Source organism: Polistes dominula, unplaced genomic scaffold, assembly GCF_049000335.1.
Source record: "Polistes dominula isolate Pdom_NZ unplaced genomic scaffold, Pdom_raw_medaka contig_75, whole genome shotgun sequence".
In the NCBI taxonomy this organism is placed as follows: Eukaryota; Metazoa; Arthropoda; class Insecta; order Hymenoptera; family Vespidae; genus Polistes; species Polistes dominula.
This window is the reverse complement of record NW_028301003.1, coordinates 2183645-2207206: the sequence shown is the minus strand read 5'-3', so window position 1 is coordinate 2207206 and position 23562 is coordinate 2183645. Positions and strand designations below refer to the sequence as shown.

The following is a 23562-nucleotide window of genomic DNA, read 5'->3' as shown; positions in this document are numbered from 1 at the left end:
TGTCTTATCTCTATGTTGTTTAAAATCAAATTAAAATAAGGTTTGTGTATATATGAGTCATCTTTTTTTTCCCCCTCTCAATCAACTTAGCCGATAATAAAGGAAATATTTGCTTATGTAAACTTTATACAGGACACACATTTATTTTACTTATTAATAATAAGATAATTTATTTCTAATAAATTTTATTATATTAATATAAATTAATCAGATAAAAAAAGAAGTTTCCGAAAATAAGAAAAAAATAGCGGCAATATTCAAATTCATACATTGAATGGTCACATGGTACTTTCGACCAATCGCTAAGCGTTACGGGTTAATACGATATGCGATTGGTCAAAGCTCATTAGATAATATAATCGAGATATCATTTGAAAGGAATTCTCGCGAAAGTTCGATAATATCGCGATAATCGAAAAATGAAGAAACGCAATCGTAAGTAAGAACTCGCAATAAGTCGTGTTAAGTTCGTGAGAATCATTGCAATTTTTGTTCCAACACGAGCCCCAACTAATATCTCATCGTCCCAAGGTAGAAAAGAAATTTTTGTTTCTTTTTCTTCCTTGCGATCGTTTTCAATTGAAAAAAAAAAAAAAAATTAACTAATAAACAAACAACAAACAAACAAAACCCCGTCCACAAATGAAAAGTAAAATATTAGTCAAAATAAATTGAAAAGTGTCTGACGGTAAAAAAAAAAAAAAAAAAGAAAAGAAACTTAACACAAAGTGCTACGATAAAACATTAAACATCAAATCTAATCGTAAAAATAAATAGTGTTGCAACTTAACCTAACAATTACAAATACGCGATTGAGGTAATCCAACTGATAATATTATAAATAGGAAACGCGTGATTCGAATCTCGTTTTTCTTTTTCAATTTAATCGACTCTCTTTCTCTACTCGTATATATATATATATAATATACATATATATATATGTATATGTGTTTGCGTAAGTACGTGTCTGCATAAGTTAGTAGTGCGCGTGTAATTCTACGTTCTACATTATATATATATACATACACATACAGATCTATCAATCCACAAATACATCAAATATATATATATATATACATATATATTTGTCAAATCACGCGTTACGCATAAACGTGTATGTATATGTGTACTTATATGTGTATGTGCGTTCTTGGATATATACGATTCATGCAATACAACATCAGACAGTGCAATTGAAAACGCAATTGAATTTGTATTAGTTGAGTGTGAGAAAAAGAGTCTAGTGTGTAAAGAAGAAGAGGAGGAGGAGGAGGAGGAGGGGGAGAAGAAATAAAATCGAGAATAAAAGATAGATAAAAAAATTAACCTTAAAAATTGAAGTGTTTTAAAGACGTCTATTATTTAACATTAAAGTAAAACTTCGTTGATTCGATAAAATCTAAGAAAGGAAGGAAGGAAGGAAGAAAGGGAGGTGGTGAAGAAAAGAAACCTGGGCCAAATTTCTTGGCACATTTTTCATCGACGGACAAAAAGGAGTCACAACATTTCCACGATTCACGGTCTATGAGCGCCAAGAGCCAAGGGGACCCTGGAGAAGATCACGCTTCCAGGTGTCATATTGTTGTTTCACGTTATTTTTCCATCCTTTCATTTTTTTAAATTTTTCTGTGCCTTTCCCCCTACCTCTCCTCCAACTCTCCTATTTTATCTTATTTTTATTTTCTATCTTTATCTTTATCTTTATCTAACGCGTCATCTTTATCTTTCTCCTCTATCTTTACATAATGTGAATGTGAGTGTAAATGTGAATGTAAATATGAACGTATTTGTGTGTGTGTATGTATGTGTATGTTGTTTTTTTCTCTTTTTTTATTTATGTTTTTTTTTATTCATTTCTCATTTGCGTTCTCACACACGAGTACGTTTTTTCTTTTTATATGACGTAGTTGTCTTGCTCATGCTTATTTTATGTTACATATATATATATATATATATGTGTTTCTATATTTCTCTTTCTTGTTTCTCTTCATAGCCACGGAATGATCTAATTTTAGTGCTTTGTTTTGGTACAACGGACTCGTGAGAAAAGCTTCATCTAATGTTGGAAAAATCATCATTAAATATTTGGCTTTATTATATTCTTGTTGACATTTAAAATGAGTATTTTTCAATTCACATTTATCTTCCCATTTTTCCCTCTCTATTTTGACATTTAATAATAATTATTTATAATTATATTATTAATGTATACTTTGAAGTTTTTTCGAGTAGCACAAAAAATATTGAATACATGTGGTATTTAATATTTGTAAATATTTTGTGCTACTAAGGGTTGATTAAACGTTAAATTGAAAATATTAATTTGTTATGAAATGATAAAGAATTGTGTACTATTATTATTTTTGTTTTGGATAAATTTAGGGTAGGAGCGGAAAGCCCTTGCAGCGATATGAAGCGTGCAGCTGCCAAGAAGCTTATTGAAAGGTACTTTTATCAACTTACCGAAGGATGTGGTAATCCTCAATGTAGTAACCAAAACTGCGCATCCAGTGGGAAAGTATGAACATTTGAAATATTATATTATTTAATATTAAGTATATATCTATTTTTTAGTTAATGCGTTTTGTTTCATGTGATAAATAACAATGATTATTCATTGTTCGTACAGATAACTAATCTAACACCAAACCAAGCAGCTGCTCAAGCCATACAGTTGTTCTCACAAGAAGCTCGGTTATGCGATGGTACTCAACCGAGTAAAGTTGCTAGAACTACTTTGGAACCGGGACCAGCATCATTGGCTAAAAGTCTACCTGTTAAAAATGTAAATCCTACTTGCTCGGATGAAGGTACTATATTGGCAGAATGTAATACAGCCATTTGCTTTCTTCTTGATTCTATTTGTCAACAAACAACTATCGCAGAAGATGATATTAATTCTATCAAGATCGTTAACAATACAAATTCAAATTCTGATATGCTACAATTAGAGAAACGAGACAACGATGATGTTTCTGACATTGTTATTTTAGAAGATAAATCAACTAAATTTTATTCAAGATCTAACGAAGATGTTTATTCTAATAAATGTTCTAATTCATCTAAAGTTGTCGTTAATGAAGATTGTATGTTAGAAATATTGAAAAAGTATAACATTCGTATTCCAAAATGTCAAATTAAACAAACAAGAAGGCAGGCAATTCGATGTAGAAAACAGCCATCGCCTAAACAAGTAATACAAAGTAGTAGATCGAAGAAGAAACCACAACAAACAAGAAATAGAAGAAACATTCGAAAAAGAACTGTTAGAAAATTTTATACGCGAAAGTCTATGATCAAATTGTTAATATTAACATTATATTTGAAATATTTGGAAAAGGAAAGATACGATAAATGTTATTTATCTAGAAATAAATAAATAAATAAATAAAAGAATCCTAAAAAGGATTCTTTGTCTTCTTTTATTTTTTTTTGTTTTTTTTTGTTTTTTCTAATCTCTACTACTTTACACATATATATATATACATACATATATACATATATAATATTTGTAACAATTATATTTATACAGTATAATGTTTACTGTTTATTAATTGTTATAATAAATATTTTCTATAGCAATACAACATTTTGTAAAGCTTGTTTTAATGCGCTTGTATTGAAAGATTGACAAAGAAAGCAAATGGTTGGATTGAAATTAGATTATTAAAATAATGTAGCATAAAAAAAAAAAAGAAAGAAGAAAAAGAAAGAAAGAAAGAAAGAAAGAAAAAAAAAAGAATTTAAAAGTAACGAGAGAAAGATAGAAATATGTAATATAATTAATTTAATTGTAACAGGTAAATCAGAACCATATCTAACCGAAGCCAAACTTCTGGATATAATAAATAAATGTAAATCGGAAAGGGCATATGAATTATTGATACGTACTTTGGGAAAAGTATTTTCTTCTAGAGAAGCATTAAGCCGAAGTTTTCAAAAGACTGAAAAAAATGATTCACCATTGGCGGCATTACTTGATAGAGCACCTGATAATCTTTTAAGGCCGCCTGCAGATTTAAACAAAGAGGCTGTACGTTCCTTACAAGGTGAAGATAAAGAAGAAGACAGTAGCGATCCAACACCAACAGTTCCTCCTAACGACGATGATACTAGCGTTGATTTACTTGCTGTTAGAAGAGCTTTTAAAGCGTTATGGACACTTCCAGGTTATTATAATTATATTATATTAACCATTATCTTGGTCAGTTATAAGTGGTTTTACTAAACATGCAACAAACTTGTGTGTTAAGTATATATCAAAATTAATTTATAATTTATTTGAAATTATTAATTATTTAATTAACATTTTTATAAATAACATATTTTTATTTGTTAGTTACTTTATATATATAAGTAAGGTATACTTATATATATATATATAAGTAAGTATGTATAAGATAAGGGTTAATTATATCATATCATATTATGTATATATATTATTGTATGTGTAAATATAAATATTAAGAATTAAAATTTGTTTTAGGGAAGGCATTTGAATCGGCACTTGTAAATGCACTAGTCACATTAGCGGATACAATAGAATTACATTTAAGAGTATTTGGAAAAACACCACCTCACAGCATGGACAGTCTTTTAAATGTATTTTTAATCGTATTTGAAATACCAATGTTGGGAAATAGCGAATATCTTGAATTAGCACTTCATATGCTTTGTAAAGCTGTTAGCTGTTTTCCGACAGTAGCTCAAGCAAAATTAGCACGCATATGGGCCAGACATTGTAAACCTACGTTGCCTAATCTTCTTCAAGCTTTACAAGAATTGATTACCGTTAAGGTATGCTTTAATTAATAATAATAATTATTATTATTATTGATAAATATTCTTTTAAGAGATAATTGATTTATTTGATCATAAATTATTTTGTTGTTGTATAGGTAATAAGTGGATCATTTACACGGGATTATTGTGTACAAGATGCAGATACCATAACTGCTCCTACAAAAGTTATGAGGATTCTTTATTATGCTAGTATGTTAGCTGGAGAATTAGATAGTAGTGAATTAGGGACGACTGAAGATGGTGATACGACAAAACTTGACAAATCTTGTAAAATCACTTCGCAAATCCCACAGGTATACAATATTTAATTGGATATTAATACATTATTTAATTGTATTAATTTAATAACGTAATATATTTATTTAGGATCCATTAGCCAAAGAATTAGGAATTTCTGCGTTGGATGCTCGCAAACCATTTATATCTTTTACCGATTTTTATAATGAACCATTAAGTGATGCTATCGAAATGGATAAAGATTTTGCTTATTATAAAAGCGAAGAACCTCAGAAATTTAGTTTTATGAATTATCCGTTTATCCTTACGCCAGCTACAAAAACATTGGGCCTATATTACGATAATCGTATAAGAATGTATAACGAAAGAAGAATGAGTTTCTTACAAACTGTTGTTGGACAACCGACTAATCCATATCTTAGATTAAAAGTAAGTCACCGATGATATCACATTGATTGTATAATCAATTTATAAATATTTTTCAAATGATTGATAATATTTACGTAAATAGGTACGTAGAGATCATTTGATAGACGATGCATTGGTCGAATTGGAAATGGTAGCTATGGAAAATCCATCGGATCTTAAAAAACAATTGGTTGTCGAATTTGAGGGTGAACAAGGTGTAGATGAAGGTGGTGTATCTAAAGAATTCTTTCAATTAGTTATAGAAGAAATCTTCAATCCTGATTATGGCATGTTTACGACTCAGGTAAACAATTGATTAGAAAATATGATTAATCATAAATATTATTTATAAAATAATATTATTATAATTGTTTAATTGAACAGGAAGACACACAATTAACGTGGTTTAATCCTACGTCGTTTGAAATCGACGCACAATTTACGTTAATAGGAATTGTCATTGGATTAGCTATTTATAACAACGTCATTTTGGATGTACGTTTTCCTATGGTAGTTTATCGAAAATTATTAGGTAGAAAAGGTGGATTTGCCGATTTAGAAGATTGGAGTCCTACTTTATATAGAACGTTAACGGAATTATTAGCATATACTGAAGATGATATGTCGGATACATTTATGCAAACCTTCCGTGTTGGTTACAAGTAAGTTTAATCAAATAAATATATCTACATACTAATACTATACTAATTATAATATTAAATATCTGATATATATTAGATATTAGTAATATTTATTAATTCAAATAATTAGATCATTTTAATGAATATAATTAATTTTTCTTTTTATAGAGATGTTTTTGGTTCTATGTCGTTTCATGATTTACGCGAGAATGGTGATGAAACTTACGTAACTCAAGCAAATAAAAAAGAATTTGTAGATCTTTATGCGGATTTTTTGTTAAATAAATCAGTCGAAAGACAATTCAAAGCGTTCAGGCGTGGTTTTCAAATGGTTACCGATGAAAGTCCGCTTGCTTTACTTTTCAGACCAGAAGAAATTGAACAGGTACATTTATCATTATTTAAATACAAATCATCTTTAATAAATTGGAACTAAAGTTAATAACCAAGATTTTATTTTGTTTTTTGTTTTTGTTTTGTTTTAAAGCTTGTTTGTGGTAGTAAAATATTTGATTTCGCTGAATTGGAAGCAGCAACGGAATACGAGGGTGGTTATACGGTTGACAGTGAAGCAGTTCGTAATTTTTGGCGAGTTGCTCATTCGTTACCACCGGAAAGTCAAAGAAGGTTACTTCAGTTTACTACGGGTAGCGATCGAGTTCCAGTTGGTGGTCTTTCTAGGCTTAAAATGGTTATTGCAAGACATGGTCCAGATTCAGACAGGTATTTATTCAACTTTTATATATGAGCCGTTTATTTTGAAAGTGGCCTAACTCCATTTGAGTTTGAAAGGTTTGCGTTTCAATGCAATTCAAAATATATGTACAAGATACTAACGAGTCATACTGCTAGGGATGTTAAATTTATAGTTTCTATTAAAATAGTGGCAATTATTAAATGAATAATATGCGTTTTCTTACCAAGAATGAAGTTAGGCCACTTTCTAAATTGATAACCAGATTCATTATTAAATTTGAAGGAGCCCAAGTCCATTCAACATAATTTAAGATGCTTCAAATTGAAAAATAAACAATACTCAATTTACTTTACATATCTTTAAAACACTTCAGAAACATTATTTGTGCGATTCAAAAGATTTGTTAACTACATCAATTACAAAACAATTTTTCTGCTCATTTACATTTTGCGTTTGTGAAAGGGATTTGAAGAAATCATGATATTCCGTTGGTATATGTCGTAGCAGGACTATTACGTCCTTGAATTTTGCTGTTGTAATTTGTCTGATATTTTCATACAATGGTGTCAATATAATATTGTCGAACTTTTTTGGTTTACCCAGATGTGGTAATAAATTCAGGATTTTCAAATGTTCATTCTCATTCATCGATGTCTTATAGAAAATTTAATACGGTTCATTTCTAACAAAATACATTCAAATATATTTTTAATCAGTTTATCGATTCTCCGTTAAAATTCTGTACCCTTTTAAAAATTGCTTTTTCTAATAATTTGGCTCATACAAAAATCTTCTTGTTTCATTTCATTTACAATAAAGTTATTACCTTTTTGGATCTTTCTGATAATATTATAATAATCTTTGGGGGTAAATGATAAATAATTGTCTTTTAATGATACTTCTACCACGTCAAAATCTCTATGATTACAAGTAATTACGGACAATTGAAAAATAATAATTGATCATTGGAGTTAGGCTACTTTCAAAAGAAACTTTTCCATCGTTTCATTAATCAACAAATTTATGTGTTACAAAATTTTCATGAATTTAAATATATTAGTAACAAATTGTTTCATAATGAAACGATCATAAAAAAATATAACTACAGTAGCTAACTTGATTTTTTTGGAAAATGGAATTAGACCACTTTCAAAATAAACTTTGTCATCGTTTCATTAATCAGCAAATCTTTTTGTTAGAAAATCTTTATGATTTAAAATATATTAGTAACAAATTGTTTCATAATGAAAAAAATTCATGTAAAAATGGAACTATTACGGTAGCTAACTTGATTAACTTTTTTGGAAAATGGAATTAGGTCACTTTCAAAATAAACGATTCATATATATATATATATATTCAAGTCGAAAGCTCAAATAAAAATATATTAGTGTGCCAAATTGAAGAAACTTGGATTTGAAGCTAGTTCTATAAATATAAGATCATGAAATATTTTCTTAATACGTAGGTCATATAAAATGATGCACATTTATGATTCATATTCACTACGTTATTCTTTTTATGTTAAATATTATTATTATCATAAAATTACATACGTACACTGTTGTTGTCCTCTTGTTTCCAATTATTGTCATTATTTTCTTTTTTTTTACCGTATGATACTTTTATTATTATACTTTTTAACCCTTTCAGTGCTATGAACGCATATATGCGTTTGGTAAAAATTACCAGAGTGATCCTATCAATGCATATATGTTCGTTTATATTTATATATAAAAAAAAAACTTTAATTATTAAATATTACTTCGAGTCATAAATAACTTCCGTTTTTTTATGAGACAACGAATGGCGTTTCTGCAACTGATAAATACAAGACACCTTTCATGAAGTTTTTTTTGCACTCTTTGCAATTGTTGAACGTATCTATTGGATTCTGCTTTAATATTACCTTTAAAAGGTTCATCAAAGTCGGAAAAATACGTCCTGTACTCGGTTCATCTTTTAAGATCGTATCTTCAGAACGGAATTTTACAAACCAATTTCTGACTGCCCTATCAGTTATCAGTCCTGCACTGTATAAGCTGTATATTTTTTCAGTTGCCACCTTAGTGCTACTTGCCTTGTTTCAATTCCTAAAGCATTACATGTTGAATATGCACTTTTTGAAGTGAAAACTTCTTTAGAACGGGTGTGATTTGAAAAAATGTAACGGAGCGGTAGGCGGCTATGTAACGGAGCGGTAGGCGGCTATGTAACGGAGCGGTAGGCGGCTATGTAACGGAGCGGTGGAAGCCGATAAAACGGCCGCGATACTAAATAAGAAGAGAATACAATTATCCTACACCAAATATTTTTATTTTGTATTCGTCTCATTCTCTCGAAGCTTAGTTTTATTGAAGATTTCACTTCTAACACGTGTGATCTTTACTATCCATTTCAGTGATTAAGAAAAACAATTAAATGTAACATTGACTGCATAAAAAAGTTAACAGAAGACTAAACTGAATCCTCATCTATACAGTGATATCGAAAATCCGTTTGTTTCGGTGACTTATAGTAGGTAAATTACGAAAAATAGATTCTACATAGCCGCATCGGAAGTTACTTATGACTCGACTTAATATAATTTATTATTAAAATCTAGTTAATAATCTAATTATTAATAGTTATAATATCTAGTTAATAATTTACAAAAGATTTTAGATAAAAGTAATTCAACACTCAAAGGGTTAATTAAATAATTTTTAAATGAATTTTTAAATTGTGCTAATGAATAAATTAATTAATTATGAAAAATAATTAATTTTCAGATTACCCATCGCCCACACATGCTTCAACGTTTTACTATTACCGGACTATAGTACGATTGAAAAGTTACAAGATCGTTTATTAAAAGCAATCAACTATTCTAAAGGTTTTGGCATGTTGTGAATGTGTACCAAAGCTTCATCAATTAATCAACACTATATCAAAGTGAATAATGATGAATACTTTAAATACACATACATCAGGATATATAAAATATCATGTTTCTTAATCTTCTTAAAAACCCGATCACACATTACACATGGACATAATATTTATTATTATGTAATTATGTTCTATAAAAGAGAGATAATAAGCGTGTGTGGTGGTGGTGGTTGTGGTGTGCTGCGTGCAATTGTGGGTGTTGTTTATGCTTTCAACAACAACAACAACAACAACAAAAATAACCAAAATAAAAATAACAACAATAAATTGTGCTCAATTGATAACAACAATAATAACCAACAATTACAATGCTCTTCTCAGTATCCACTGTTATCGATTATCCTTTCCAGGGTTCATCGTTTAATGAGAACACACCTGCACGTTAAATACAAATTGATATAAAAACAAAAGACCTCTTCTTGATAGTAATAGAATAATTATCAACAAAAAAAAAGGAAATTGTTACGTGATGATGATGATGATGATGATGACGATGATGCTTTCAAATTTAATTGGCACCCCATATTATAGTAAACTATTACTATATTATTAATACTTATTAATATTACTATTAATACTACTACTACTACTACTACTACTACTACTACTACTACTACGTGCTTTGACAAAATAATTATAGCTGATTTAGATATCAAACAAAAAAATTATCGTTTCTTCCTATATTCTTCTCTATAAAAAAAAATAAAAAAATAAAAAAATAAAAACAAAACCAAAAAAACAAACAAACAAAAAGAAGAAATGAAAAGAAGAAAGAAAGAAAAAAAGATAAATAAATAAATAAATAAAAAAATATTATTCTTTCCCTTTTACGTTGTCCTCTGGATGTAAAAATGATGGACGTGTGTGTTCGATTCTTTAACTAAAAAAAAAAAATAATAATAATAAAACAAACAAATAAAATGGCTTGAACACATGAAAATTTCTACAAAAGCAAACGAATTATATTAAATATATTTAATATATACAGCTTTTTTTCTCTCGATTTTTTTTTTGGTTTCTTTGTAAAAAAAATAAATAAAAAAAAAAATAAAAAATAAAAAGAATCGAATAACTTAACAAAATTTAATATAACGGGTGAAACGCTCAAAAGAGAAAGAAAGAGACAGAGACATAATGAAAAGCTACTGTGATGATTGTGTGTATGAGTGTGTGAGAGAAAAAGAGAGAAAGAGATCGAGAGAGAGAGAGAGAGAGTTGAGTCAAACTAATAACAAAATAAATAAAATAAATAAAAAAAATTGACTATGATAATAGAAATAAAATAAAAGAAAAATAAATAAATAAATAAATAAATAAAATAAAATAAAACACAGGGAATAAGAGAAACAACAAATCTTAGCAGATAAATAATGAGAACAATATAAAATTGCAATTGTATTACGTTTGCAATAGCCGAAAATAACCCTGAATGCTAACAATGATGATGATAATTATGATTATGATGATTAACATGAACGACATCACGTGATCACTATGATATATTATTATAATATAAAAAAGATACTATATATACAAACAAATTTTTTGTAATACAGTGAAGAAACGTGTAAGATGGTGTAAAGAAGATCATATTTAACTTATCGTTGACAATTTCTTATATATTTGTATGTAATTATTATTATTATTATTATTATTATTATTATTATTATTATTATTATTATTATTTTGTTTGTTTTTCTCTTGAAATTCTTCTTCTTCTTCTTCTTCTTTTACACCCACGTTTCTTATTATCATCCCTGAAAAAATATTGGTCAAGAAAAACAAAAGCAAAAGCAAAACAATCAAGCAGAAGATAAAAACCGTAGTTTGAAGAAAACTATAAAAATTCAACAACAATTTGTATAAACATAACATTTATAATAATAATAATAATAATAATAATAATAATAATAATAATAATAATAATAATAATAATATTTGGGCAGCAATTTTTGAAACCCGAACAACCACAATATTTGCTCAATTTGTCGGCTGTCCTTATTATTGTTAGTCACGTGACAATAAAGTTCTATTGTGAAAGAAACGAAGATAACGAAAACCAAAAAAAGAAAATATAACAAAAATTATAATACACGAGAGTGAAATATTTAATCGTTAGAATCCCATCAAAAAGATCAATAATATTGTTTAGATTTTTTTTTATTTATATATATTATAACATGTTATTAACAGCCCATTGACAACCGGCCCCGGTTTATGGGCTGTCGCTTGAGCACCGGCCCCGCGAAAACGCGGGTTTCTGTTGAGTTCGTCGCTTGAGTAGCTGCCCCACAATGATGATGTGGATTTTTTTTGCTGGTTGAGTATCTTCTTACACATTGATTTGTATTTACTTGCCATTCTTTACGCCAATCTTCATTTGTTATATCATTAAATGGCCGATACGTTGCCGGCACTCAGGCTTTACATGTCTTTTAGGTCGCCGACTGGCAATGTGTTATAATGTAATACACAATTATGGCCATAATTATGAAAATAGTCGAAACAACATATATCTTTTGTTTTGAATTACATTTGAACTCATTTTATATGAGTTTTGTATAATATTAACACTTAGCCGATCGGGGAGATCTCCCTGTTTCAATGTAGATCGGTGCCCCGACCGATCGGGTTGATCTCCTCGTTTCAATGTAGACAAATATATGAAAGGGGCTGATCGTACAGACCACCAATAATATGTCTTATTATAATATTCTTCGAAAAACCACGAAATGGACAAACAAAAAGCAGTGTTTTACATTTTAAATGCTGCTCTTACAGTTCGCTGCGGCGCGCGTTGGTCGGCTAAGTGTGTAAAATAACAAACATTATATTTAAAGATTCATTTTTTGATACAATATTACTTACATTGAATTTATTTACTTTTAAATAATGTAATGTGAAATAATTGATAAATTCAATTTTTTTGTATTTTTTTTGTTGTTGTCTCATTTTGACTTAGACTTTCACTTTCATAATTATGGACACAATTGATGATAACGTCGGGGTTGGTATCACTTGAATTATTTATTTCAGTAAAATTATTTTAAAGATTATTAAGGATTCTAATGATTAAATTGAAACATTTAAATATCTCTTTTACTTTATAATCTTAATTAAGAAAATATTTATAAAATGTAATTACATTTATGTGTAACTTTTGATCACATATTTATTTAATGAAATCATATTTTGTTTTTTTTGTTTTTTTTAAACATTAATGGAACAACACTTAATATTTTTTTCACTCAATAATTTATACATGATTTTTGTTTAATATAATATTTAAATGAATTATATTTATATGCAAACAATACCACTGATACTACAAGAACTTTATCAGAACTTGAAAACAATGATTTTTGTTATACTTTGTACATAAATTGTACAAAATTCTTTGAAAAGAAATTATAAAAAGGCTCAAAACTTTTCAGCCTAACTATGTACATTTTTTTACAATGTTACGAAGTTCTGATGAAACCTTTTGTTTGTTGTAAATTTATTTTATTTTATTTTTTTTTTTTTTTTATAAAATTATAAATGACAGAGATATTTAAAGTATCCAAATTTAAATGACTCACTCTGTATATATATATACATATATTTTTATTTGATAAGAGAAACACACTCTCGTATCGACTGCTATAGCAATTTATAAATAACAAAATTCTAATTTGTTTTTTATTTTTAATTGCTAAATTTTAAATCATTTGATGTCGTACGACATTTTTTGTTTCTTTTTGTTTTTTTGCTTTTTTTTTCTTTTAATTAATTAAAAAATTTCTGTTTTGTTTTGTTTTGTTTCTTCCTTTTTTCTTTTTTTTTTTTTTGTATTTAATTTAATATATAAATATTAATATTGGTTATTTTTTTTTTTTTTTTTTTTATAAGAGATAAATATCTCAGTACTAATTGGACAATAGGACTCTTGTATTTTCATAATTTGAATTATTGTATTTAAACATATCTCTTCTTCATCACGATAATTACATTTACTTATATAATATTTTTGTGATTATTATTATTATTATTATTATAATACTAAATTTCGTTATGTGGAATAATAATACTAATATCTATCATCATACTAATGATTTAAAAAGAAGGAAATCGCAACAAGGGTTTACATTTTTTCAAGAATCATCAAATGGAACAACTCGCATTGCAAATTTAAAGGAACCCATTCAATCAACTGTAATTTTATTTACATTAAACATTTGATTATGATATAAGAATGAAAATAATAATAATATATTTTCAACGAAATTATGGGCTTGTTTATTCATTAGTTTCCACAAGAGGAATATTATAGAAATCTGAAGAACGGTTTTACATCTTCTCCAATTTCCAATGGTTTAAATCAATCCGATAAAGAAATAAATAGATCAACGATGGAACAATCATATTTATCAAATGGAAATAATAAATCAGGTGATTGGAAATATGATTGCAAGGAATTTTGGCAATCGATAGAACTAGCTTTGAACGATAATAAAAAAACTACTCAAGAAGCAACCATTAATACAGAAATGAAATCTAAAAATCCATACAGCATTTCTAATTGCAATAATTCAATACAATTTAGTAATAAAAGTGGTATAGAAATGATAGGTACATTTAAATACTACATTAATTAAAACAAATTAAATATAAGACTCATATTTCTTTTTTTTTTTATAATAATAATTATTGTTTAATCATATTTAATATTTTGATTGAATTTTTCAGACGATTGCAGTCTTAAGGAGTCCACCTCCGTCAGTGTTACAAATAAAAAACCAAAGACGACAATTTTGTTAAACGTAAGAGAACATTTAGCAAATTATCAAGAAACCACCAATGGTATTTCACGCAAAGAATATCCTTTTAGGGATCTTGTTAAAGTCATGGGTCAAGCAACAGGTCGATCATTGATCGCTCTGCTTTATATTATTGTTAATATTGCACCTATTGCAGAAGTAATGAAAATATCATTTTAATGACTGACCGAAGTAACCCTATTTCTAATTGAAACATAATATTTTCCTATGAATTCATTTGATATTACAGATATTTCTCTACATTTTACGATTCATATTGGACAAATTGATAAACATCAAGAATACTAATAATATTAATCAAATGATTATCAAATATGCGATATTTGCAATACAATTGCTCAGTATTTACATTTGTTTAACTTTTATATTTGGTTTAATCATTATGCCAATTTTATACATGGTTCTTCATATTGTTGCAAAACTTCTGTCGTATAATTATTGATGATAAAGAAAGTCAAAGAAAATTATATTATATATATTGAATTAATAATCTTTGTTTTGAGTATTTGATGTTATGTGATGATTGTTATTTTGTTCTTGATATACAATAATTTTGATTATTGTTTAATAATACGCCAATTAATTAACAAGACACTAAGAAAGAAAATTTGTTTCTATACAACACTGACCAAATGACACTTTGGGGAAACTTAATTTACACAATCGCAGACTTTGTACGAATTATTTTCTGAACATTGTTCGACAGTCTCATTGATTGTCTCCACTGGTTTTGCGCAGTTAGAAAAAACTGCTTTGATAAAAAATAATATAAATAAATAAATAAATAAAATGAAACACATATATACATAGGACACACATTTGCATGTGTCAACATTGTAAATAACAATGTACAGAATAATTAATAATAATCTGGAAAACAAACACAGAAGAAATTATTTTGGATTCCAAATGAGATGGATACAAAAAAAAAACAAAATAAATAAAAAAAAATCTTGTTCAATTTATAATTGTATTCCTATGATCAAGAAAAGGAAAAAAATGAATAGGTTAGATGTGCCAATATTATTTCCAGAACTCCAACCACATTCGATCTCAGTTTTCAAAGCTTTGGATAAGGTCATGTTATTTTTGTTCATACAAAATGTTTCTCTTAGATCATCGTCAGAGCCATTGTCCCAACAATTAAATTCATCACCTTCCTCACGTTCAAAATTATTAAATTCACCGTAAGAATTGCATCTATCTTCTTGATACTGTCTGTGTTTTCTTTGCCACATTTCAATCCATCTGAAAATAATTATTTCAATTTTGAGGTTAAAAAGTGACATTACTTTCTGGCTCCCCCCTCTTAATATATTATCACAAATTATAAATTCAAGAATTAATTAGGATGTATTAGGGGGACTTCTTAAAAGTAATGTCGTTACTACGCGTGTCAAATTATTTCTAATATTATAAATCAAAAAAGTGATTGATATTACAAATTTGCATATCAGATAGAAAAAGGTTGTTGATAACCTTTGTGATTAATTAATTTAATTATTGATTAATAATAAAAACTTGTTTGAATTTTGAGGTTAAAAAGTGACATTACTTTCTGGTCCACCTAATATATTATTATAAATGATAAATTATTTTCATTTTGATATTAACACTAGAACTACCAACAGTTGAAACATAGCTGTCTCTACCAAAACCAATCAAAATGACTGGTCTTTAAAAAAGACATAAAAGTCGAATATTTTTATATTTATTGACTTATTATTATTTTACAAAAGAAACTCTCCATGTTTTGAGATATTAAAAACTATATAATAACAATAAGTACAATAATGAAGAATATTTGTTATCAAAATCATGTAACATGAAGGAGGAATTTATAAACTTGTCAAACCAGTCAAAATGGCTGATGTGGTAGTTCTAGTATTAATTATGATATAATTATCATTAATTACAAATATAAGATATTCATCTTACCCAATATCACAATCACAATTCATATAACTTCCAGCTAATCTGAGTTTCATGAGAAATTGTTTTCTCGGTACACCAGGTTTATGACCAGTTGATGGATTATGAAGTGTTCTTGTATCAGTACGATGAAGATCAACCGTAATATTTCTCACCCATTCGGCATTGATAAATATTTCTTTTGGTACACTATTTACACTTGTATTAAATAATCCAAAATGTAAATGTGAATTTCTTATTCCCTATTAATAAATAAAAAAAAAAAAATTTGTAAAAAATTAATAAATCATTTCAATGAATAATAAATAATTCAATGAAGATTTACTTTTAATATATCCGAATGAATAATTTTCAAAGCTTTCCCAGTCAGTGTAATATTGTACAATTTACATGGAAATTTTCCTTTCATTTCTTTCTGTAAATCAGTCTCATTTTCAACCTAAAATAATAACAATTAATTATAATAAATCTTAATCCCCATGTTAATTAATCTTTCCAATATTTGAATACAATCAAATTTTGTATATGCTTACATCAATCAACAAATCTCTTAAACCATGATTGTATTCCAAAATATTAGGAAAATTGAATTGTTTTAAACCCGTGTAAGCAGTTATATACAATCTTCTAAGTTTCGTTGCTTTACAAAGAGCACCAGCCTACAATTAAACATAATTAATATTCTGTAATTGTTTAATTTAAGAAAAAAAAAAAAAAAGAAGAGAAGCATACTTCAAACGTTGATAAAGATAACCATCGTATATCCAATTCTTCAAGACTATCGGCTACACCTAAGAAACTTGTATTGGTGATAGCCGTGATTGGATTATTAGCCAAATTAAAAGTTTTTAATTCTGGAAGAGTATGTGTGATCAAAGGAACTACAGTTAAATCATTGTAACTTAAATCCAAATAATGTAACGACGTTAAATTTGATGCCATTTCAGCTGGTATCGATGCCAATTCGTTGTGTGCTAAATGTAATATTTGTAATCTCGTTAATGGTAATTCTGGTACCTAAGAAACAACAAAAAATATGTAATTTTTTATCTCAAAAAAGATACCTAATAAAAACAATATATATATATTTGAATAAAAAATATTGATATCCAACTTGTCGTACTCTTTCTTTCTTCTTATATATATAATATAAATAAAATACATACACTCAATAAAGAAATGTTACTTAAACCAAGATAAAAAAGTGTATCTTCCAATCCATGAAAAGTTCGTCCACGAGTTTCCAATATCAATTGTTTATTGTGACTCAAATCAAGATGAGATAAATAAGGTAAATCAGAAAATACTCCATCGTCCAATCTAACTAAACGATTATATGAAAGATCTAACCACGTTAATCCCTAAAAAAAAAAAAAAAAACAAAAAAAAGAAACCAAAATAAAGAGTACTTTATAATTGATAAATAACAAAATAAATGGAACAATTGTAATCATAACATAATTAACAAAGTGAAATTTGTTTAAAATTAGATTCTTACTCTCAATCTGAAAATAGCATCGGTTGTGTGAATGCCTGACAAAGTATTCCAAGACAAATCTAAAATAGATAAACTCATTGCCGCTGATATAGACATAGTTTTAACAGGAAGTCTCATAAATTGATTATGTGAAAGATCAAGACTCTCAATGATTGCATCTGTGAACATATTATCCGGTAATGATCTCAATCTATTGTGTGATAAATCAACGATGCGTAATTTTTTCAAAGGTCTCAACGCATCTGCCGGAATATCTGCGATGTTATTCCATGATAAAAAAAGAACCTGTAAATTTCTTGTATTTCTAAAACAATCAAAATCGACCTCGATTAAATCGTTGTGACTTAAATCGAGCCATTGCAAATGAGGCATGTTGCCAAATATTCCTTGCGTAACGTTGGTCAGTTGATTATGCGACATGTACAAATGACTAAGCGAATATTCCACTGGTTTAAAATAGTATTTCATAATGTCCGATATATTATTGTAACTTAGGTCTAAGACTTTGATATTGGCTTGCATGTTACCACCAACTGTAACACAAAATAATACATTTTCTTTTTATTACATTTCTATTTAAAAAAAAAAAAAAAAAAAACCAGTGTGCATATCACACTAGTTAGAAGTGAAACTTTCAAATAAACAAATTTCGAGGATAATTTATTATACAATATTATCATAATATTATTTGTACTTTTAATTTGTTATTATTTATGTAATTATAAAAATGTGCGCCTGTTAGTATGCAACCCTCCAGACGACACACTTTGAAAATGTTGCTTGCGAGCGCCATTTGTCGAGACGGAATTTCTTCTGCCCGAAAGATAGGCAACCCGTCATACACACGTGTATAAACAATTTTGACTGGACAAAATTCAAAGTGTGTCTGGAGGGTTGCATACTAACAGGCGCGCATTTTTTATAATTACAAAGAAAATAAATAATAAAATACTTAACAAAATGTTTGCAAATCAAATATTTTTTATAAATAATGATAAAAATTAAACTCTAATATTGTAATTAATTTATGCATATTTTTAGAATAATATTTAGTATTTTATATGAAATTAAGGCCGTTTCTTTTCCCCATTACATTACCGCGTTTCATTTTTTCAAATCACATTCCATTCTAAAGAAGTTTTCACTTCAAAAATTACGAAAATATATGTTTTTTTTTTTTATTAAATACATACTTGTGGTTGGTGATGTAAAGGTGGTACTGTTGATCCACAATTTTGGAATTTCATTATGACTGACATTAACTTTGAAGGAAGATAACGTGCCAACTTGGTCAAATGAAGTTAAATCGAATTCATTCAGGTCATTGTAAGCCAAATCGAGAAATTCTAAATCTGGTAGGTTCTACAAAATGAAATTTATATATAATACTACACATCAATTAGTAAGATCATCATATGAGCCATTTATTTTGAAAGTGGCCTAACACCAATTGTCCAAACCCTTTAATATCTCGATTTGAACATAAATGGAACATAAATCTAATTACCTGGAATGCTTCATCAGTAATATCAGTGATCTTGTTCCCACGTAAATTGATATACTTCAAGCGATTCATATTCATAAATCCACGTCTTTCAATTCTCTGAATAGCATTATCTTCTAAATTAATAGTCATTAATGACAACAAATCTACAAACGTATGAGTTTGTATGCTTTTAATCTGATTAAAAGCAAAATTCACTTCTTCCAGCATTGAATGTATGTCACCCTAAAAAAAAGATATTATAGGTTCAATAGATTAATACGATTAGGTTTATCCTCCCTCCTCCTTTCCTCTAGATTAGAATAAAAGTGCTTCAATAGATTTAATAGAAACTTTTATATTTATGTCAACAATTGTTGAATCAATACCTGAAAAGTTCCTTTTGGAATAGCATCAATTTCATTATCCTGAAGCTCGATACGTTTAATTCTCTTTAAAAAATGGAACGCTGTGTCTGGCATAGATTTAATTTTGTTGTTACTGAAGTCAAGATGTTGTAGATTTGTCAAAGACTTAAATGGTTTGTTAGGTATCTCGGTAATGGAACTTGATAAACCGTGCGATATTCTTAACGTCAAAAGAGAATGACCAACCTTAATAAATAATTTGTTAAATTTATATTAGAAACTTTGTTTAATATAAGAACAATTGATTTAGATGCACGAATATGTAATTGAAAATTTGTCAATACTTTTTTTTTATTCAAAGTTTTATCTAATATTTTTGATATATAATTTACTAGGGGTACCCTGGCACGCGTTGTTGTGGCTAACAATCAATCCGATACACACGTCTTTAAGTCAACGAATTACCTTATACCTCAATCTGTTAGAATTTTATCGAACTAACATAGATAATCATGACTCTTTGTTAATAAACAAATAATATTGCGTATTATAAATTGAGATATAAACTATCCTATCTTTCAAGTTGGATGAAACTCCACACAGTGTGCAAAATTTGATTAAAATCGGTTCAGTAGTTTAGGAGTCCATTGCGAACAAACAACGTGACACGTCATTTTTATATATATATATTAAGAAGATTTAATAAAACAATTGGTTTATAATCAAAATTTGGAAATATCAAATATCAGTGTTGTTTTATGCATCTAAAAAAAAATTCAAATTCAAATTGTATACCTCAGAGAAAGCATCATCCTCAATTGTAGAAATAGAATTCTCAGAAAAATCCAAATATTTGATTCCTCGAACATGAGTGAACGCATGATTTTTAATAGCGTTCAAGTTACTTTGTATAATATGCAATTCTTTAATGTCCATACCAAATTCAAGAAAATTTTCTGGTACCAATGTCGACTCAGGCATCTTTGATATTGACAGAAATCTTAAGTTTCTCATTTGTCGTAAATCTTGTAAAGAAATGACGCTATTTTCTTTCCCACTTAAATCCAAGTTATATAAAGAATATTGAAAACCATTGAACACTTCGACTGTTAACAAGAAAATTGGTTTAAATTAAACAGATTTAACACATTAAATACTTATACATAATAAGATCATTTACGTAGGGATTAGTTTTCGTCATAATTTTTCTTTATATAATAATGATAATAATAATAATAATAATAATACCTGGTGAAAATGTATCTATTCGATTTTCACGAAAAATAAGTGTACGTAAAAAATCATATTCTTGAAACAAATGACTCTGTAAATTGGTAATATTATTTCCAGACAAATCCAATACTTCTAAGGATGATTCCAATCCAGAAAAATCAGCCGAATTGACTTCAATTAAATTACAATCACTGAAGTATAATTCTTTTATTCTGGAATCACGAAATGCTCCACTCTATAAAACATAACATCAATTATTAATTGTGTAACAATTGAATTTTATTGTATAATCAAAATTATCAATGAAACAATTTACCTCGATAATAGTCAAAGGATTACCATTGAGATAAGTTTTGTTAACTTTATAAAAATGTTGAAAATCGGTTGGCATAAGCATTTCAATTTGATTATAATCCAATCTGAGAATATCCAATGACATTTGTACGCCCCTTAATTCTGGTTCGTGAAGTGGATGAAGCATTTTAGAAATTCTATTGTAACTTAAATCAAGAACCTTCATACGTTTTAACGATGACAATTGAGCATATGGTATATAAACCAATTGATTGTCATTTAAATAAAGATGAGTTAATTTAGCCATGCCATCGCGAAAAACAGATGCATCGATTTCTTTCAATGTATTCTCACGAAGATCAAGAATTTCTAACGATGATAAACCGGCAAATGCATCGGCTGGTAGTTTGTCGATCGAGTTACGACCAAGACGAAGTATTTGCAACGAATCTTCGAGTCCTCGCCAATTTTCTGGCGCAATATGCGATATTTTGTTACCTGAAAACAAATTAGGAATTTATTTATTGGATTAACATTTTTCTAGATTTCTTGATATTTCTTTTATCATTGTTTGTAATTAATTTGTTGTATTGAGTTATCAGGAAAGTTTATGCCGATTTCCAGTAGATGGCGTAAAGTGTTTTTTTGCTAAAAAAAAAACCTGAAAAAAGTTTTGAAAAGACGAAATTTTGAAGTTATCTATAAAGATGAAGAAAGCTTTGTGAAACATAATGACCACTTATATATAATTTAATTGAAATCTACCAAAAAAAAAAGACTTAAATGCGTTGCGTTTCAATCTTCTGTCAAAATCGGCACGAACTTTTTGGATAATCCAATAATATTATTGAATTACCTGTTAAATCAAGAAGACGTAATTTTTGTAAATGTCTGAAAGATTTGCTTGGTACTTTGAATAATCTATTATAGGGTAATTCTAGCTCCCATAACGATCTCTCAAGCCCTAGGAAAGCTTCGTCCGGGATGTCGGCCAAGGGATTATGTTTGATTTGTAGTTTGTAAAGACCTGTGGTATAGAATTACATTTGAGATAGCAATCTACAATAATCATATCCATCACAATAATAAAACACTTGTCAATTATTTCATTATCAACAATAATCAATATAATAAATAATTGTACCTGTATTTATTAAAAATTGTGGTTGCAAGAACATCAATCCATTGTTTTCCAATTGTAGCATAAAAACTTTGGAAGAATTAATAGGCTGTGGTATACGTGGCATTGGTACATTGTAACAAGAAACTATTCCAAGATCAGGTATTGCTTTTGAACAGGTGCAAAGTGGATTGAAGAAACATGGTGGATATTGAACTGGTAATTCGTGCATTCGTGCCATTGAGGTCCAAAACATTAACAATAATGTAACTATCAGCATCGCGTAGCCCAGTTTCATGAAAGTAAACAAATTCTGAAATAATCATTATTATTAATATAATCACATTTATAATGGTAAAATAAAATAAAACAAAAATATTTAATAATAATAGATTAAAATACAATGTAATTATTGTGTTTACCATGATTTTGTTGGATATAAATCCTGCTGTATATAAAAAAAATGGTTTATTTGTAAATGATTGAAGAAACTGCACTTCGATACCAGTAGAATGATTCAAAATGAAATAATACTCGACAATGCACATTGACTGATAGTCAACTAGTTACTACTGCCCTACTGACTAACATACTCGGAAGTATTCCTGAAACAGTAGGGCTTCAATGGTGCGTAAAGAGCTAACGGTGCTTCTTTTTACGCGATTAAATCCTACGATATACCATTAGACGTTAGCTAACGAAAATAGTTGCGTAAAAAAGAATAAGCCTTTGATTTAACCCCTTAAGAGAAGAGTTATTGATAAATATTATATACATATTTAAATAAAATTGATTTCAAATTTATCCATTAAATTCCATAATATATATATATGTATATCTAAAATTGTTTAAATGTGTGTTGAATTTTACAAATGGGTTGCGGTATTTCAATGATGCACAAAATGCATTTATTTAATGTTTAGAATTATTATTTAGAATATTTAATCTATTTTATATCATTCATTGTTTTTTTCTTTTTCTGTTTTAACATTTTTTATAAATTTAATATTTTATATCAAATATTTTACATAAATATATTAATATATATATATATTTATATTACAATTTTAGGGATAAAAAAACCATCATATACATTT

General features: G+C 27.8%; 3 protein-coding genes across 4 annotated transcripts; 2 read left to right on the top strand and 1 right to left on the bottom strand.

Moving 5' to 3' along the window:
* The first annotated feature begins 424 nt into the window (after positions 1 to 424).
* Positions 425 to 11811, top strand: Ube3a (ubiquitin protein ligase E3A). Its single transcript, XM_015322739.2, has 13 exons — positions 425 to 817; positions 1185 to 1571; positions 2383 to 2518; positions 2630 to 2810; positions 3801 to 4169; positions 4487 to 4797; positions 4899 to 5096; positions 5170 to 5469; positions 5552 to 5752; positions 5833 to 6110; positions 6258 to 6474; positions 6577 to 6812; positions 9558 to 11811. The coding sequence occupies exons 2-13, from the start codon at positions 1525 to 1527 to the stop codon at positions 9676 to 9678; spliced, it is 2595 nt and encodes an 864-aa protein (XP_015178225.1). The 5' UTR covers positions 425 to 817; positions 1185 to 1524; the 3' UTR covers positions 9679 to 11811.
* A 2195-nt stretch (positions 11812 to 14006) lies between these two features.
* On the top strand, positions 14007 to 15332 carry LOC107067306 (uncharacterized). The gene is made up of 3 exons (XM_015322691.2): positions 14007 to 14328; positions 14446 to 14675; positions 14767 to 15332. Exons 1-3 carry the CDS (start codon positions 14109 to 14111, stop codon positions 14977 to 14979), a joined length of 663 nt encoding a protein of 220 aa, XP_015178177.2. The 5' UTR covers positions 14007 to 14108; the 3' UTR covers positions 14980 to 15332.
* chp (leucine rich repeat containing G protein-coupled receptor chaoptin) lies at positions 14998 to 23474 on the bottom strand. 2 transcript variants are annotated; one of them, XM_015322689.2, is made up of 16 exons: positions 22888 to 23470; positions 22490 to 22778; positions 22202 to 22372; positions 21368 to 21843; positions 21067 to 21286; positions 20614 to 20924; positions 19840 to 20064; positions 19475 to 19696; positions 19161 to 19329; positions 17968 to 18500; positions 17636 to 17830; positions 17202 to 17486; positions 17003 to 17128; positions 16795 to 16908; positions 16476 to 16711; positions 14998 to 15785 (listed from the first exon to the last, which is right to left on the bottom strand). In XM_015322689.2, the coding sequence occupies exons 1-16, from the start codon at positions 23011 to 23013 to the stop codon at positions 15500 to 15502; spliced, it is 3984 nt and encodes a 1327-aa protein (XP_015178175.2). In that variant the 5' UTR covers positions 23014 to 23470; the 3' UTR covers positions 14998 to 15499. The 2 variants fall into 2 exon arrangements, with proteins under 2 accessions (XP_015178175.2, XP_015178176.2); XM_015322690.2 differs by lacking the exon at positions 17636 to 17830 and having other exon boundaries at positions 22888 to 23474.
* Between the last annotated feature and the right edge of the window lie 88 nt (positions 23475 to 23562).

What these genes read in the sequence shown, in the direction of transcription:
- Ube3a (XM_015322739.2), top strand. Translation starts at nt 1,525, where the DNA reads ATGAGCGCCAAGAGCCAAGGGGACCCTGGAGAAGATCACGCTTCCAG. An exon ending in ATGGCATGTTTACGACTCAG is followed by an intron (nt 5,753 to 5,832) that starts GTAAACAATTGA and finishes TTAATTGAACAG; the next exon opens with GAAGACACACAATTAACGTG. An exon ending in CATGGTCCAGATTCAGACAG is followed by an intron (nt 6,813 to 9,557) that starts GTATTTATTCAA and finishes ATTAATTTTCAG; the next exon opens with ATTACCCATCGCCCACACAT.
- LOC107067306 (XM_015322691.2), top strand. Translation starts at nt 14,109, where the DNA reads ATGGAACAATCATATTTATCAAATGGAAATAATAAATCAGGTGATTGG. An exon ending in AAGTGGTATAGAAATGATAG is followed by an intron (nt 14,329 to 14,445) that starts GTACATTTAAAT and finishes TGAATTTTTCAG; the next exon opens with ACGATTGCAGTCTTAAGGAG. An exon ending in ATATTGCACCTATTGCAGAA is followed by an intron (nt 14,676 to 14,766) that starts GTAATGAAAATA and finishes TTGATATTACAG; the next exon opens with ATATTTCTCTACATTTTACG.
- chp (XM_015322689.2), bottom strand. Translation starts at nt 23,013, where the DNA reads ATGTGCATTGTCGAGTATTATTTCATTTTGAATCATTCTACTGGTATC. An exon ending in TTATATCCAACAAAATCATG is followed by an intron (nt 22,779 to 22,887) that starts GTAAACACAATA and finishes TGATTATTTCAG; the next exon opens with AATTTGTTTACTTTCATGAA. An exon ending in ATGCTATTTTCAGATTGAGA is followed by an intron (nt 17,831 to 17,967) that starts GTAAGAATCTAA and finishes TTTTTTTTTTAG; the next exon opens with GGATTAACGTGGTTAGATCT.